Here is an 18,160-nt window from a genome sequence, read left to right on the forward strand (position 1 = left end):
GCGCGTTTTTCTGCATACTTTTTATGCACACCAAGTGTGTTTCCATGCAGGAAAACGTTGAGTCATCATGCAGAATGTCAGGTTTTTTTTCTATGTGCGAACAACACAGTAAGTGTGCACTAGCCCATTGATTACCATGAGTTCTCAGTTTTTCTGTGCAAAAAACACGTACGAAAACTGTCAAGTGTGTTCCCTGCCTCAGAATAAGCAAAATTGTCAGATTACACTGGGTGCAGTTTGCTCTTTCCAGTTCATGGCAATCAGCTTTTGTGCAATTAATGAAGTATTGGTAATTAAGTTCTTGATTGGGACTCCCTCTTAACACCAATACTGAAAACATGTTCCAAGTATGGAAACAGAAGCTAATCAATAATCTTGGCAGTAGAACATTTTTTACTTTTTGCCAGAAATCTTGTATTGGGGACAAGTCCACCGTATATGCTGGAAGTCTTTAACAACCTAATCACATCTCCAGCAAGAAATTGCCTAACGATGTTCACTTCGACCTTAAGGTTTCTGGTGTAAGATACTAACACATAATAATTTTATGTTGTGTAAGTTGGTATGCAGAGAGCATAATTCTCACGATCGTCAGTAGGTATCCCCAGTTCGTTAGCCCACCTGGAGTGTGACTATATGGCGGGAATGGATTCTGATTTTTCTCAGGAAATAATACGGACTTTGTGAGTTTTTCATGAATAGTTTGTTCAATATCTTCTTTATTTATTCTGTACATGTGAAACCAGACTCCGAGCTTGTAGTAAGAAGTAGCATCTTAATGAGTCTAAGGGAACCATACTCCATCAGGCCTGGTTCTCAAGCAATAGTGCAGTATCTGATACAGTGTGCCAGTTTCTAACAGGCTTAGCTGGTGTAGTCATGCCAGGCCTTGCTTAGGGGGAAATATTTTTTAATTCAGAGCCTTGTCCTTTGTCCTGGCTCCCAGTGTTTTCACGAACATCCTAGCAAGGCCAGTGTCTTTGCTGAGGAAGCCAAGTATAAACCTCCTTCCATATGTGGACAGTGTTAATATTTTCAGCTTCTCAAGAGATGATTCTAGTGGATCTTGTTTAGTTTCAATTTGTCAACATCTGTTGAGGTGACCTTTTCCTAGGTTACACCCAGAAAAAGGTAAGCAAAATGCAGTCTGCTGTCTGGAATCTGGTCTTGGAGCAGTTCTCATCCCTTTATCAGATTATGGCCTCAATTCACTAAACTTATCTCCTGTCTGTAATAACTCTTCTAGAGTTGTTACCATGGTGATAAGACATGTAGTATTCAGGAAACATTTTACCTCAGGCAAGCCTAAAGTTAACTCTTCTGTCTTTAAGTTAACTCTCCAATCCTTAAAATAACTCCAGAGTTAAAGACAGGCTGTTAATTAGCTGCATGTGAAATTAACTACAGAGGAGGTAAATTAACTACAGAGGAGGTAAATTAACTACAGGAGAGGTAACTTAAAGAGAATCTGTACTCTGAAATTCTTACAATAAAAAGCATACCATTCTATTCATTATGTGCTCCTGGTCCCCTCTGTGCTGTTTCTGCCATTCTCTGCTGCAAACCTGGCTTGTAATTGCCAGTTTTAGGCAGTGTTTACAAACAAACTAACCAGCTTCTAATAGGCTCAGCTAAGCAGAGTGTGTTAGTCACACAGAGCCTGCAGGGGGTGTGTACAGCTTCTAGCTAATCACAAGCAGCCCTGCACATTCCAGTCTGACTGCCTCAGCCTGACTGTGCCGACTATAGAGAGAACATTAGATCATATAACAGAGATAACACAGCTACTGTGCAATTAGGAAAAGCTGCAGTAAGCCAGACCACATTAGAAAAGGCATAGGAACTTATAGCATAGAAGAAATAAAGATAAACAATTTGTTACAGAGTCTCTTTAAGGAATGAAGAGGTAAGATAACTCTCTCACATGTGGAGGTAAGTTTTCTCTTGCCGCCTTATCTCCAGCATAAGCTTAGTGAATTGAGGCCATTGTCTTTTCTGGGCCTAAAATCCACCTCTATTCTGGTGGATAAGTGGGCACAGCATCATAGCCCCTCTAATTCTTTCTTTTTCTTCAGGAATGTGATCAAGTAGCTGACCACCTTGGCTCACCCCCTGCAGATCCTTCATGTAGTAAAAGTCAGGCTGGGATGGTGGATGGACATGGATGGACATCAAAAGCCTTTTCAGGGCTACCTTTGCTTGGTATTGGGAATACTAGTGCCAGGGGTCTTAGTTTTATAAGTTGGCTCAGGCCTTCACAGACGTGAAAGAATTGCTGGCTGTAGTTGAGACTCTAATGGCCTTCTTCTCCTTAATTGTTATGATATGTTAAATTTATAAAGGGAAGGGAGGGGGGTGGAGCAGTACCCATCTCCTTTTAGACTATGCTTTATAGATTCTGATCTAACCATAGCAAGATTTAGCTTTACTGTCAAAATTGCAGTTATGCAAACCAATAACAGCATAGAAAATTTTCATAGCCGCTGCCAACTTCTCCAGTCAGTGGGACTCATGTAACATTGAAGCACTTTTTTTGTTACATTATTTTCACTGGAGTTCCTCTTTAACAGCTGGAGAGCCAAGTTTGCAGATCACGGTCTTAGGCCACATACACACATCAGACCATAGTCTTTTGAAAATGAAAGATCACAGACCAATCTTACCACCCTTCCATGTAGTATGAGAGCCATACTCTACACAGTCTATTCTATGGAGCTGAACTCCCCATCAGATAGAAATCTTTGCAAAATGCTGCACACAAAGATGCTGTACAGACACAAAAGATCAGTATCTGCAAAAGATCTGTTCCTGCCAAAAATCCATTCCTGCAAATTGCAATGATAGTCTATGAGATCTGCAGATCATCATACACACATGATTTAACTGACATTCATCTGCAGATCAGATCCACCAGGATGGATTTTCAGATCTGCGGATCTGCAGATGAATGTCAGTTAAATCATGTGTGTATGATGATCTGCAGATCTCATAGACTATCATTGCAATTTGCAGGAATGGATTTTTGGCAGGAACAGATCTTTTGCAGATACTGATCTTTTGTGTCTGTACAGCATCTGTGTGTGCAGCATTTTGCAAAGATTTCTGTCTGATGTGGAGTTCAGCTCCATAGGAAATACTGTGTAGAGTATGGCTCTCATACTACATGAAGGGTGGTAAGATTGGTCTGTGATCTTTCATTTTCCAAAGACTATGGTCTGATGTGTGTATGTGGCCTAAGTCTAATAGCAATGTGTGTGTGGCAGCTGGGGTGGGAGGGATGTAGGGGCGCACTTTGATGTCTCAGCCTTGGGTGCTGGAGGCCCTTGTCTTGGCTCTGATGTAAGATGTCCATTTTAAAAAAAATAAAATCCCTAGTGCGTCTGCTTAAACTTTTCAGTCTCTTTCTGAATGTCTTGTGTATGCAGTCTTTACTTGCTATACAAATCATCTAAACTCAGTATTTATTAGGCTGTTTGTTCTAACTTTTTTTCTTTTTTTTTTTTTTTTAATAAACTTTATAATTTGTATGTTCACCAAATTTAAAGTGACACTGAAGTGAAAACATAACCACTTATTACCTACCTACTGGGAGAACGAGGAGGCGGAGGAAGACGGCATGGGAGTGATCGGTGCGGAGGGGGCTGGAGGAAGCCCCACGTATGTATTAAACTTTTATATCTATTTGTCTTAGGTACACTTTAACTCTTCCTGTACCAGAAACAATATAAGATTCATATCTGCGCTACTATTGCTCTATTTATTAGCTGTACTACACATACAAATCGTTATAAGTTTATTTTCACTTCAGATTCCCTTTAAGGACATTATTAAAACTACTACAGTTTCTCATGTGTATAAACATTAAAGAGCTCTCCACCTAAACTACTCACTCAGCACGGGGTCTCTGCTTATGAAGAACAGAAGACTAGTTATAACCTGCAGCTTTGTGAGCAATAGTTTCGAAAATTATCAGAAACACAGTCTGCAGACTGCAATGCTTTTAACTTCTATAATTTGGATATTGCAGGACATGGAATATGGAGAAATAAGACAACATAACTGTAAAGTCTATGTTGTGTGTATGAATTAACCACTTTTCTCCTTCATGCCCATGTGACTTCTTTGGGGGAGTTTTTCGGCACAATGGAAGGGGGGCGGGGGAGCAGAAACTGGTGGTATAGGTAGTCCAACCTAACTTTTTTTTTTTGCCAAACCTAAAATTATTAAAGGGGCACTATAGCAAAATGTATGCTTCAGGGCCCACCCTAGTAGCATGTTGCAAATAAGAAGAGCGACACGTATTAGGTAGTGTAGGTAGTGTTTTTGTTTGCAAAGGTTGGCTCGATAGCATAATTTATACCACACTTACAGATCCTTAAAGCCTAGTACACACTTTCAATTATGATTGACCAATCACTGACCGATTTTATCACTTACATACTCTAATATCTGTTGACCCTCATACTAAATGGAGATGGTAAACTTGGCCATTCATTGGCCAATCATAGTTGGAAAGGTGTGCCAGGCTTAAAGGGAACCTTAACCCAATAAAAAAATGAGTTTCACTTACCTGGGGCTTCTACCAGCCCCCTGCAGCCATCCTGTGCCCTCGACATCAGTATGGCTGCAAAGTGCTGGTAGAAGCTCCAGGTAAGTGAAACTCATTTTTTTATTAGGTTAAGCTTCCATTTAAGACTGACTAGATAAGCCACATGCTTGTTTCAGATGTGTGATATAGACACTGCTGTAGCCAAAGAGCTCAGCAGGTCAGCCAGGCAACTGGTATTGTTTAAAAGTAAATACATATAGCAGGCTCCATATACCTCTCCCTTCAGTTTCTCTTTCATTTTAAAACTAGGCCTAAGTCCCTCTCCACTCCCCTGCCCCTCCAACCCACCCGTACTGCTTTCTCTCTCAATCTGTACGCGCACCCATGTCGCGCATGCAGCGCGATCACAGGCCCGCCCCCTTTGGGACCCGTCCTCTTCTGCTGCACATTCACAGGCCTTCCCCAGCTCTCTGCAGTGTCTCTGCGTCCTTGCACATGCGCAGAGACAAAAAGCACTGACACACGGACGTGGAACGCAGGGACACTTGCCAATTATTATTTTAAAATGTGTGCCATGAAATGCATATAAATGCTACAACTGAGCTGGGACTTCAAAGGAGATATGTCACCTCTCCGGGACAAGAATCATGCAGAAGTCTTCACTTATACTCTGGTTTGAAGCTTGTAGTATTTTTGTGAGATGTGAAAAACATCCCTTTGCTGATTCTTGTTGGCAATAATAAAATGTAGACTATAACTTTTTTTCTTATCCTTTCTTTTTCTTTTTTTTTCTTACAGACAATCAGCATGTTCCACTGCAACGGGGACCAAGCAAATTTAAAATCGGCTTCATCAGCACGCTCTTTTGCTTGGGCATAATTTGCATCATAGTCCGTCTAAATTGTAATTATACTTCTTCTTGATTTGGACCCCATAATACATACACTATTTACAATTAACTGCAACTAGGCGACAAAAAAAAAATGTAGACTGACTTGACTCAGCATGCTAATGGATGTTTCTTTGTTTTATCTTGCAGGACCTGTTCCATCCCTCCACATAAAGCATCATAGCATTCTGCATATTTTTTACAACACACATAGCTGCATGCAGAGGAGATTATTGAGGGTGAAGGTGCCTCTGTTGATGAGATGAGCAAGTAAGATGGTGAGGAGAGAGGATGATATGTGAGAGTGTTGCTATGTAAGAGTGTTGCTATGGCATCTGAGCTTCCAAAAATAAAATGATCAGTATTAGGAATTGTTCACACCATGTGCAGTGCCGACTGACACAGCGCAGCACATATGGTGTGCGATCTCCAGACAGCCTTCTTAAAGGACAACTGTAATGAGAGATATATGGAGACTGCCATATTGATTTCCTTTTAAGCAATACCAGTTGCCTGGCAGCCCTGGTGATCTGTTTGGCTGCTGTAGTGTCTGAATCAGACCAGAAACAAACATGCAGCCAATCTTGTCAGATCTGACATTAAAGTCAGAAACACCTGATCTGCTGCATGCCTGTTCGGGGTCTATAGCTGAAAGTATTACAGGCGGAGGATCAGCAGGACAGCCAGGCAACTGGTATTGCTTAAAAGGAAGTAAATATAGCGGCCTCCATATACCTCTCACTTCAGTTGTCCTATAATGTTCATGCCGAAGAAGGGTGCTGCTGTACAATGTGTCATCACATAGTTGGACGCATTGCTAGAAGCAGCACAGTGCTTGCCCATTCACTGGAACTGAATGAGGTCAGGGCAGAGCTGAAGATGAATACGGAGGCCATGTGTTGCTGTATAACTCACAACTACCTGTGTTTAATAATGGGAACAAGATCTAAGCATACTTGGCATTTCTATTTACTATACTACAAATTCTTTTCTGCGCCTTGGATGTCCCAAGGTCCCCAGTTGGGGATAAGCAGAAGTCTTGACTTCAAACTTGAGATTCAGACCCACCCCTTCCTGCTACTTCCAAATGCATGAGGTCATGCCATATGACAATAACGACCATTGTATCGGTTTGTTAACAATTGAAAGGAGCAGATCTCCAGGTCAGATGTCAAGGCTTCTTTTATGCTTACAGGTTAAGGTCCAGTGGCTCTCATCTCCACCACTACACCAGAAATGTGAAAGTGTTTGCGTTTCTAATTAGGTTAGTATCGCTAGTTTCAGGGGTTTTGGAGCCAACTGCATTTAGGGTGGGAGGTAGATAAGGATTGAGTTTAGGGTTGTGTAGAAGTATTGGATGAAATGTTTTGGTCATTGTTTTAAAGCTGAATGTAAGGCTTAGGTGAAAAGTTGAATTTAAGCTCCTTTGGTGCAGTGTGATCTTTAACCATAGCACCGCTCCCAACAGTTCGCACCGTGCGTTATCAGGGAGGCATACTTTCAATCATCTCAGGGTTACCATGCACAATGCAAATGTAACCCACCACAACACGTTCAGTGTGATAGCCCCATAGGGGCTATTACTACTTCTGCGACGACATAGGGCAGTTTTATGCGATGCAAGGGAACGGACCTCCCCTAGTGTAAAAAGGGCCTGCGTGTTAAAGTTAGCTATAGGGATTAGTTCAGGGCCATCATCAAAACTGTGTCTCCGTAAGGGTTCAGTGCTAGGTATAGGGGATGAAGGAACTGGTATTTGGCTTAGATCATTGGTCCAGGTTAGGAGCAGGTTAGGCTTGGGGGTTAGAATAGGGCAGCTGGGTGGGAAGCAAGCTCACAACATCTAGGTTAGGCGTTGATATTTCAATCTAGGCCAATATTGTACAGCACCAAAATAACAAAAGATAACCAATCTGCTGCTTCCTAGAGAAGCTTTTATCTCGGTTTGATATTTACTATATATGTCAGAGTGATGTGTTCATATAGAATAGCTTATGATTATACGTGCACAGGCTTCTTGACTTTTGTTTTATAGCTCACGCATATCTATAAATGTATTCAACTGAGATTTCTACACCCCTGAATTAAGTTGGCTGACGACCACCTCAGCAATTAATCATGCAGCCAGCGACCCCCAGTGCAAGCAATCGTCCGGACTGATCTATTCAACCCCAGCAATGCCGATCCCATTGTTCAAGGCGCTCCCTCACCCACCACGTGACATCATGTACGTGCCACTTGTCGGCCCTCCATCCATCGCAAAACAGCGCATCATCAGCTACACAGCTGACACATGTATGTGCAGCCTGGCCCAGCGATGTTGCCCAAGGGTATCAAATTCTGACCCACAGCAGGCGACATCCGGCAAAGGTGTACGCACCTTAAGAAACACAGTACGTGGTATCTGAATCCCAGGGTGAGCCAATATGTAATATGAACCACCGCTATCTATATTAATGGTCAGTTTCGGTTGGACTTTACTTTGAGCACCAGACCGATGGTGAGTCACCATATTCTGTTTGAGTCATAATAGTGAAGGACCATATTCACAGAGAAGATAGACTGGTCTAATCCAAACCAGTAGAAACCTAAATGCTGGCACCTGTCCAATTTCATTTAAAACTTCAATAGTTTATTTCATCCTCAAGCTCAAAAATGACAAACACACAACAGAGTGTTACAGTCATTTTGTGGGTCTTCCTTTCAGAGGTCAAAAACAATCTCTAACAAAGCATGAAGACCGGCAAAACCTCTGTCAGACCGTCTACATGCCCTATTCTTTGTCATTTTTGTGCTGATGATTAAATAAACAGGTGACGTTTTAAATGAAGTTGATCTGGTGCCCAGATTTATGTTTCTACTGGTTTGGATAATGGTGGAGGATGGTTCCGTTCAGTGAAGTTTTGTAGGTGTTGTGGAAGTTTACTTGATCCTTAGGTCTGTACCCTATGTCTACAAAGCCTACTAGTTCCCTAGATCATGGAAGAAACCTGTGAAGCAGAGATTGATGGGTGATACAGAAGGACTTTTAAGGAGACAACATGATGGCAGCATAACAAACAAAAAAAAACAAAAACAAATGACAAGCAGGGAATGATTGGAAGGGAGAGAAAAGGGACTGAAAGGATGCAGGGTTCAATCGAGACACAAAACACACATACTACTAACAAATAAATGAGGAACATTCATTCTGGGTATAACGACTAAGCACATGTACACCATATGATCTAACAATACACATACCACATAACTGCACAACCACCCCAACTGTACGTAAGTAACACATTAATGAATGACGTTCCACAGATCACACCACTGAAATAAAGGACACACAAATGGCACATGCTTAAATAAAAACAGAGGTCACCAATTGTACAAAATAAATCAATGTTTATTATAACATTTGTAAAAACAAAAAAAAATTGAGAATATCGAATGAAAACAGTAAGAGCTAATGCAGAAGAAGGCATGTAGGGGAATGGAAGGAAGGAGAAATGGGGTCAAGGGTTACGAAAAGAAGAGACATAAGGGGCAGATGAAGTGATATGGGGTGCTATGGTTCTGATATGTAAGAGGCTTTAACACTAGACTGAAACTACCACCTAATAAGCTTATAATGGTATGATCCACAGTATTCTGCCCCTGCTAGATCTGTATGAGTCACTGCCTAGTCTTCTTAGAATTGTAGTTGGTGTTTATTTCCATGCATTACATAGTCAGTCATCATTACCTCTCAGGGAGCCTCTTTCTTCTGCTCTTTCTTCATACGTTTGTTCTCTGGAAACTGGTGACACTTGAGGGCTAGTAAAACCAGTCACTTCCTTTTTACGCACTATTTGATCACTATCTGAAGACTTGATGATACCAGAGAGAGAAGTGCCTTCAGAGAGTTCCTCCATGCTGGAATTCTGGAGAGGTTCTCGCATGGTCTTTGAAGCTGGAGTTCCAGCTGGGGTTTCTGACCCTTCTTCATGTCCCATGTGGATACCTAAATCTGGGTCAGGAGTGAGGGTGGTTTGTGGGGATGTGGCTGCATCATCTGAATGGGATTCTACCCCAGAACTGGAGTCTTCATACGTTCTAAGTTCTTCGGGAGTGCTTGTCTCACTGCTACTTTTTCCTGCCAGCTGAGGGTCGCTCAGTGTGCTGCAAACTGAGGCTCTCTCTACTGCCTCCTCTTCTGCCTTTTTATGTTCATCATGTGTTTCTTCTTGATTTAGGCTGGCTGGCCTATGCAATTTCTCTTCTGTCTCCTCCTTAAAGTCATCAAGCTCCTCCTTCTCCACCAGCACCCATTGGTCTTTTCCAGGTTCCGGATAGTGATCTTTTGAGTTTCCATGGCTTAAATGAAAATCCGTTTGGTTTTCATCCTCCTTTTCCTGTGTTCTTGACAAATCATGGACAGTGCCATTGATTGCTTCATCAGCTGTTTCTCCCGTAGCTTCTAAGGACAGTTCTTCTGGTCTCACAGTTTTTTCAAGAAGATAACTGGATGATACAGTTTTGTGTAACTGGGCTGCATGATCATCATGTGGTAACAGAATGTGCTTACTTGACATATTTGGTATGACTATTGACCCACTTGGGGACGCTGAGTCAATCAGAGACTCAAACGGTGATTTTTCAAGCACTGTATTCTCACCTAATAATGACCTTACTTCGGCTGCATTATTCTGGTCTTCATCTAACTTTAATGAAGCTGTTAGTGGATCTTCTGGATGATTAAGAGGGTAATTTGCTGAGTAATGTCCTGTTTTGGTTGCCTCAGGCATGGTTAAGTCTGTTAAATCTGCAACGCCATCCAAATCTGATTTATTGATGGGTTTTATTGTGGCATCCACATCCACCAATGTATTGATGGATGAGTCTTCCAACAAAGGCCTAGTAGAGTTCATTATCGTTGCAGTGTCCATTTGAGTCAAAAGCTCCTCGGATTTCGGCACACGATTTTCCGGGTCTTCAAACATAGTATTTATATTTGAGATGCTATTTCCAGGCTCTGTTTCATGTGTGTTTATGCTTTCTGAAAACTGAGGTGCTGTTAGGTCATCTGGCTGAGATGCTGCAGTGGCAGCTTTTTCTGGTGAAGCAGCTAGGTCCTTAGGGGAATCCATTAATTCAGATATTGATGGAACAGTAACCTCTGCATCTACACATTTCAGTTGCTCTAATGAAGTTTTTAGTTCCTCAGCTGTATAGTGAGCTGTTTCCAATAAAGCCATTTTAGATTCCTTCAGAGAGTCTAATTGTGCCTCAGGGAATGGCACAGATTTGAGACCAGGTGGCTTTGGGATTATTAGCGAACACCTGAAATCATCTTCAGTTTCTGCTGAGTCTACAGTTAAATGTTCTGTTGACTCTTCTATTGGCCCACAAGGCAATTTTACTGATACTTCATATATTTCTGACCCAACAGAATAGTCTTCTTCAGGTTTCTTTTCTCCATCTAGTGGTTCTGCTAGAAATTGTTCTGTGTCCAGATCCATTGTTTTATTGTTGCCTTCTTCTACAGGTACCAATGATTCCATGACAAAACCACTGGTGGTGTCTGTATCATGCATAATTGGCTGGTTTTCAGAACTCAATTTATCAAGTGAATAGTCGTCTTCTTCTGATTTCCATTGCTGTGTCTTCTCTTCAACATCTTCAGGCATAACTGAACTGATTAAGTTCATTTCTGTGTCTGTTAGAGGACTTATTGTTTCCTCTTTGGTGCCCTCAGTACCTTCCGTATGTTCTACTAACTGTGCAGGAGAATGTGATGCTTCTCCCGTCTTACATTTAAAGCCTTCAAGTTCTGTATGATCATACGTAATATTTGATGGTTGAAGGAGTTCATCGTATGCCTTGATTGAATTTACTGAGAGTGTTGCACTTAGTTCTACAGGCTCCATTTTGGTCTCTTCCTGTAAAGATGTGCCTGTTTCTGCTAAACTGTTAATTATTTCATCATTTGAGTGATCTAGTCCTGATGAACATTTAAAGTCTTCATCTTGTTGTATTAAGCATAATATTTTTTCCTGTAGGGTCTCTTCTGCTGCCTCTGAAAGATCCATTTCCTCCTCTGAAGGTGTAATATCCTCCATGGATGATGTCACGTGGATTTCTAATGGCTTGCAAAGATCTTCAGATAATGTTAGTGATTGTTCTGTATGTCTTCTTGAGGTGCTATGTTTTTCTTTTAAATTTGTTATTTGCTGCTTTATAAATCCAATTTCATCTTCTGATAAATCTTCATCTAAGGGTGTTACCTGTTCCAGAGAGGATGTCTGAACTTCTTCCGATGGTTCTGCATGTCCTATTGGGGATTGAAGCACTTCCTCATCGGGTATAAGTGGAGACTTCATGTCTTCTTCAAAGGTTTCAATTTCAAAGCCTTTGTTTGGGTGCTCTGATGGTTCAGCATGCTCCACTGGGAAGTGTATTACTTCCTCTTCAGGTTTAAGTGAAGAATTCATTTCTTGAAAGGTTGTGTCTGGATGCTCATGAGTCACTGCTTTTTCTAGATGTTCCTCTTTTTTCTCTGAGTGTTTGACTAAGTCCATTGCATTTCCTAAATCTTCATTTGAAATTATAGTTGATTTCCATGAAGGCTGTTTTGCTTCATTAAGTTCCACTGAGGATGGTACACCCTCCTCTAAAAATTCTTCAGGAATTTTAATTTTGTCTCTTGATTCAACCTCTGAAAGTTCTGGAGACCAAACATTTTGCTCTGAATGTTCCACTGGTCTCTGCGCTTCTTTGCCAGAAGTTGTGGCTGGCTCGACCATCGCTTTTTCTGTTCCCAGAGTAAAGCTTGTATCTTGTACAAACCGTTCCGCAGGAGTTGTTGTGTCCTTGGTAAGATTCATTGATTCCTCCACCTTTTCTTCGGTAGGTTCCACTGGAGGTTTCCCTTGTTCCTTTAAAGCATTCACTGGTTCCACTAATGTTTTTCTGCCATCTGAAGGAGAAGATGCTTCGTTTTTTAGATGACTGACTGGAGATTTGACTTCTAAATCTTTTACCGGTTCCTCTGTTTGTGATGATTCTGGAGGAGACTCTGGTGTATCATTTGGATATTCCACTGCTGTGTTCACTTCTGGTATTAGGGATGTTACTTGTTCAGCTGATGTTACCATATTGTCTTTTGAAGGGCTTAATGCTTCACATTTCATTTTTACTACTTCCTTAAGGTTCTGATGTTCGCTCAACGGTTTTTCACACTGCTCCAAAGATTCTGACTTCTGGATGTCTATATCTACTGGACTTGAGGCAACGATTACTTCATTCGAGAGAGTGCAAGGGCCTGGTATCAACTGTACATCACCCGATAGTCCTTCTGTAGACTTTACACTATTTTCAGGGACTTTGCTGTTAGAAACATCTAGTTCATTATTAACTGACATAGGGCATGTATTGGTTATTAGCATCTGAGGCTTAGCTGCTTCAACGATATCCATTACATTCATTTCAGGACTTTCTGGTTTTTCGGCTTTATTAACTGGTAAAGGCTCTCCTGAAGACCTGATTGGTTGTCCATTCTTTACAGGCTTGAGGGCAGAACACTTTTCATTCACAAGCTTGCTAGTCACAGCTGGTTTTGGTGAGGCAGATGTCCGGTTTATTGGCTTATTCAATGGAGAAGATTGTTTAGTTGACGCAGGTGTTGATTTCCCCAGCTTTACTTGGTTAGATGTAGAAATGGTGCTGGCTGACTTAACAGGCGGGGCTTTGCCTAATTTTGCTGGAGAAGCTGTTGCATTGGTTGGTTTAACTGGTGAAGTTGGAGATTTTGTTGGTATAGCTGGTGAAGTTGGAGATTTTGTTGGTTTGGCTGGTGATGAAGTAGGTTTTGTTGCTTTGATTAACGGTGAAGCAGTTTTACCTGTTTTGGCAACAGACGAAGGTGTGTTAGATGATCTTGGAGATGAAGATGTCATCATTTTAGCAGCTTTAGCTTGTAATGGTGAAGTGCTAACAGGCTTATCTGGTGTAGGCACACTCTTGGCTAGTTTATTAAGGGGTAATGGGGTTTTCACTGGTTTGGCTGGGCTGGATGCAGATGCTAGAGATTTTGATGGCACAGAACCGCTGCTTTGTGGAGGACCTACTGTCTTATCTTTTGGCACTGTACCACGCTCAGACAAGCTGCCCACATCCCTCTTGACAGCTCCATTCTGTTTTGAAGGTGTAGCGTTTCCTCCATCTCGAACAGATTTAGGTTTGTTCAGCTGAGCACTTTCTACACTCTTTTTCCCAGATTCACTTTTTGATGCCAGTGGCAGAGTTTGCAGAGTCCCTTTATCTCTGTTTGGCTGTCGCGTTGTTTGGTTGGTTGGAGGTTTCACTGGAGATGAGGAATCTGAAAGAGAAGAGGATATCTTACAAAGAGATTGTGTCATGCAGCAGTAAAAAACAATAATAAACTACTTTAACAGCAAGAGGCAAGTGTTTCCCCTGGGAGTCAAACTAACCAATTGTTAGCACCTAGGTTTTCAACTCATGGCATGTGTGCCCCTGAGGGTGCTTGGGCTGGGTTTAGGGGGTACTTGACCTTGTCATAGTCAATCTATTACAGTGAGTTTGTGGGGGAAAAAAACAAGCCATATCAAAATAAGCCTGATTGGGTATTTTTAGTCCATTAAAAGCATAAGTCTCAGTACACAGTGGGATATTGCAGTGTATGACCACTTTGTAGCGCGGCTTACTGCACTGCAGTGCACCGCCTATCCGACTTTCACAGAGTGGTGTGGTGCTGTGGCATAGTAACGCACTGCATGCTGTGAAGCATACCTTTATTGGACTGTATGCTTCACTGTACTTTACTGTTTGTGATGCAACGTGGCCGTAACGCGCCATGTAACTTTTTTTCTGTTGAGTAGCGTTCATTTTATACAGGGAACGTAACACAACGTCACACTGTGAACCTAGCCTAAAGGAATCTTTGAAAAGCCCTGGTAAACAAATAATGTGGACACCAGGGGGGTACATGAGATGTTCTTCACAATAGGGGGTTCTGGAGAAACACCATTTTTCATAAAGGGGTACATTCTGTAATATTAAAAATAATGTGACCTTATTCCTGTGCACACTTTTATTTCCGGCTCTTCTATTATTATAGTTATTTTACATATATGTGCTGCCAGAACTTTGTATGCCCTTGTTTACTTTAAAACACTAGAACTGGATATTAGATAACCAGAAGAGGATTAAGATAAAATGGGGCCCTGGGCAAGATTTTGCCCATCACTGATGGTCATCTGACTTTTTGTTAGACTTGGGGAGGGCTAGCATCCACTAGGCCCCTAGACTTTCTCCAGGCCATAGGCAGCTACCTAGGATTGCCTTGTGGATGATCCAGCTCTGTAGATACCCCTCTCATATGTAATACCATAAAATATATTCTAATGTAATGTTTCTTCTTAAAAGACATAACAGGCTATTTAGACAAACCTTGCCTCCTTTGACCCAAAATAAGCAGGAGGCATTGGTTCCCTAGCTGATGAATACGCTGTCGCACATCAGTGAGGATCATAGGGTTCAAATAAATCTATAGTGAATCCTCCATACAAACTGTGTCTGTAGCAAGCTGGTCAGTAGTCTGTCCTGAATAATTAGCCGCAAATCCGTCCCACAGTGCTTGTAAAAAAGAACCTCTCCTACTATATACACATTAAATCCAACATGTTTCGCCCATAAAAAAGGGCTTTGTCAGGGAAACAATTAAGGTGCGGAATATTACAAAAGTGCAACAGCATACAGCCCAATACAGAGCTAACCTAATAATGACATTCAGAACAGTTTATAACCCTATGGTTTGAATATCATTATATAGATTCTATATATTTGTCTAGTTGCCTTTATCAGGTTCGCCCATACTGTATCATAGTTACATAGTTATTTTGGTGGAAAAAAGTCCATCGAGTTCAACCAGTATAAAGTACAACACCAGCCTGCTCCCTCACATATCCCTGTTGATCCAGAGGAAGGCGAAAAAACCCTTACAAGGCATGGTCCAATTAGCCCCTAAAGGGAAAAATTCCTTCCCCAACCCCAGATGGCAATCAGATAAAATCCCTGGATCAACATCATTAGGCATTACCTAGTAATTGTAGCCATGGATGTCTTTCAACGCAAGGAAAGCATCTAAGCCCCCTTTAAATGCAGGTATAGAGTTTTCCATAACGACTTCCTGTGGCAATGCATTCCACATCTTAATCACTCTAACTGTAAAACTGTATCTTTCATGGGCAAAACAGATAGGGAGTGAATTCCACCCCCTCCTGCCTATTTTGTGTCTTAGGTGCCTGTGTTTGTCTAAACAGCCTGTTGGGTCTTTAAAGAAGCAACATTAAAAGTATTTTTTTATGATAACTTATGAGAGGGGCTTTTATTGCGGACTAGTATCTGGTCCTAATGTTTTTGAGATTTATCACCGTATCCTCTGACAATTAGGAACTATGCTTTGTTTACTGAGAACATCAAAAAAGGCGCAAGTGTTACTAAGTATATCTCAGAATTCTGACACACTCCAAAGGCATCACCTACTATTCAACTGACATAATATTTTATGAACCGTTAGAAGAGTCTTTTGTTTGTTTGTTTGTAATTCGCTATTGCTCTCTATAAGGCTCAACACACACCATACAATCTTGGTTGTTCAATCTTACCACTTTCATGTAGTATTAGAGCTTATCTTATTAATTATTCAAGGTATTTTCAATCTGTTGGCCCTTATACTACACAGATTTGGTAAATCTGTACAACCAAGATTGTATGGTGTGTGTTGAGCTTTAGGTTGATACAACTATTGCCAATGAATATGACCTTTATTTTCGATTTTCACTCCATAGGGAATACCCATATTTGATCAGGTTGCCCAAGACCCTACATCTGCAGGTATTTCCAGACAATGTGGACATTCACTGTGATGACCGTATGAGGGCACCTTCGAAGCAGATGTCAATGAACCAGGTGGGCATAAAATACCAATACAAACTGGTTGCTGGTGTGAGATCTTTGGTATTTTTTTTACAACTTCATGTACATTACAACCTGAGATGTCCATAGATATGAAATCAAGCAGCAATCTTGTGTCTATGGGTGCAGCTGATTGGCTGCTTTCAGTGGAAATGGCAGATCAGACAGGATATAAAATCCAGAGTGCAGACCCCACAATACGCACTCGGAATAGTGCAAAGGCCAAGTGAAAGTAGTAGGGCAGTCATGTGGATGACACCACTGGTATGTGTTATTTCATTTAATAATGCTGCTTGCGCCGGTTAGACACCTACCTGTTGCTGATCTGGATTTGTTGGGGGACGCAACTGATGTCCTGTAAAAAAGGAAATATTGTTGTATTAAAATCACTGCCACGTATGTTTTTTTTTTTTTTTTTTTTAGAGGTATGTTAAAGGACACATCCGAGTTCAAAAAACAAAAACAAACAACATCTACTTACCTGGGGCTCCCTCCAGCCCCTGGCAGCCGATCTGTCCTTCTCTGCAGCTCTGGTGTCCCGGGATCCCTTCCGTTACAGATGCCGGCCTCGCCAGGTCGGCATCTTCTGCGCCTACACGAATGCGTGGTCGCGTTACTCGCAGTCGCCTTCTGGCGAGGTCGGCATTGGAGGGGACAGATCGGCTGCCCGGGGCTGGTGGAAGCCCTAGGTAAGTGGATCTTGTTCATCCGCACAATAGCTAAGCTTGCGGCATGGTGGCCTCTATATTAATCTCATCACCGATTTCCTCTATATCCCTCCATTGTATAATGGTGCCGTGTTTAAAATGGCTGCATGGCTGTTGCAGGCGTGTGACTAAGAAGCCAATAGATCAATGTGGCAGCCAGGAAACTGACTTTTTTTTTTTAAAGAGAATCAAGATGGCAGCCTCCATATTCCTTTCACTAAAGGTTTCCTGAACAACAAAGGAGGACTACCACCGGTACACATATAACTGCAAAGCCAGCAAAGCAGATCCATATTCTCAGAGGGTCCTCACCTGGACAAGCTGCTTCTGGCACTGGCTGCATCCTTCGCTCCAGAAGGTACTTTGGCACTCGCAGCCCTGGAAGGTGGCCCTAAAAAAATAAAACAGTATCGCATGTTATAGAATATGCCACAGTTCAGCCGCGCAGATGGTGCAGATTGTAGAATTAGGTGTCTAACGCTGACCCACTGTGACCTCTGAAAGTCATCCCAGCAGGACATCAGGAAAATCAATAAAATGTCACAGATTTCTGTCATGCTCATGTTACTGCTCCGCAGGGCTGTATGAATAGACATAGTCACTGAAGGCCCAAGAGTTTGACCCGTAGAGGAAGCATAAAGGATGTGCAGAAAGAACATGCTGGTGTTCATTATAAATTCAACTTCAAGCTCTCAGGTAAAAAATATATTATGCCGGAGATAGGGATATACAATGATATGCCGATATCTGCAGCTTGAAATTGGACCAATCAAAAGCAAATGCTGCTTCATTTGATTGGACCATTTCCAAGCTTTATGAATATAGATAAAATCTTAAAATTTGCATCAAATAGTAATTTTCCGCATCTCGCTGAGCATCCCTCGTTAGAGACAGAGACACAGTATGTATTCTTTTTAAGGGGGGGGGGGGGGGGGGGGAGTAATACTTATGGTAGTTTTCCCTGATCTTTAGTCTGGTTTTACCCCAGCCCATAGTGTTGTGGTGCAATGCCCCATCACATCGCACTGCAACACTAAAGACTACATTCCTATG

The 18,160-nt window shown here is 41.7% G+C and overlaps 1 protein-coding gene and 1 long non-coding RNA gene across 3 annotated transcripts in view; one reads left to right on the plus strand and one right to left on the minus strand.

Moving 5' to 3' along the window:
- The window catches only part of PRR36 (proline rich 36), an 80,427-nt gene that overhangs the window by 4,180 nt on the left and 58,087 nt on the right, over positions 1-18,160 (minus strand). For both annotated transcript variants that reach the window (XM_068274534.1, XM_068274533.1), the window contains exons 3-5: positions 17,420-17,498; positions 16,715-16,755; positions 9,169-13,782 (exon numbers count right to left, since the gene is read on the minus strand). In XM_068274534.1, coding sequence (XP_068130635.1) covers positions 9,169-13,782; positions 16,715-16,755; positions 17,420-17,498 — 4,734 coding nt within the window. The remainder of the gene's footprint in view (positions 1-9,168; positions 13,783-16,714; positions 16,756-17,419; positions 17,499-18,160) is intronic.
- LOC137562817 (uncharacterized) lies at positions 3,570-16,340 on the plus strand. The gene is made up of 4 exons (XR_011030197.1): positions 3,570-3,657; positions 5,348-5,452; positions 5,589-5,716; positions 16,274-16,340. It is a non-coding gene; the product is annotated as an uncharacterized lncRNA (long non-coding RNA).

Source organism: Hyperolius riggenbachi, chromosome 3 (assembly GCF_040937935.1).
Source record: "Hyperolius riggenbachi isolate aHypRig1 chromosome 3, aHypRig1.pri, whole genome shotgun sequence".
NCBI classification, from domain to species: domain Eukaryota; kingdom Metazoa; phylum Chordata; class Amphibia; order Anura; family Hyperoliidae; genus Hyperolius; species Hyperolius riggenbachi.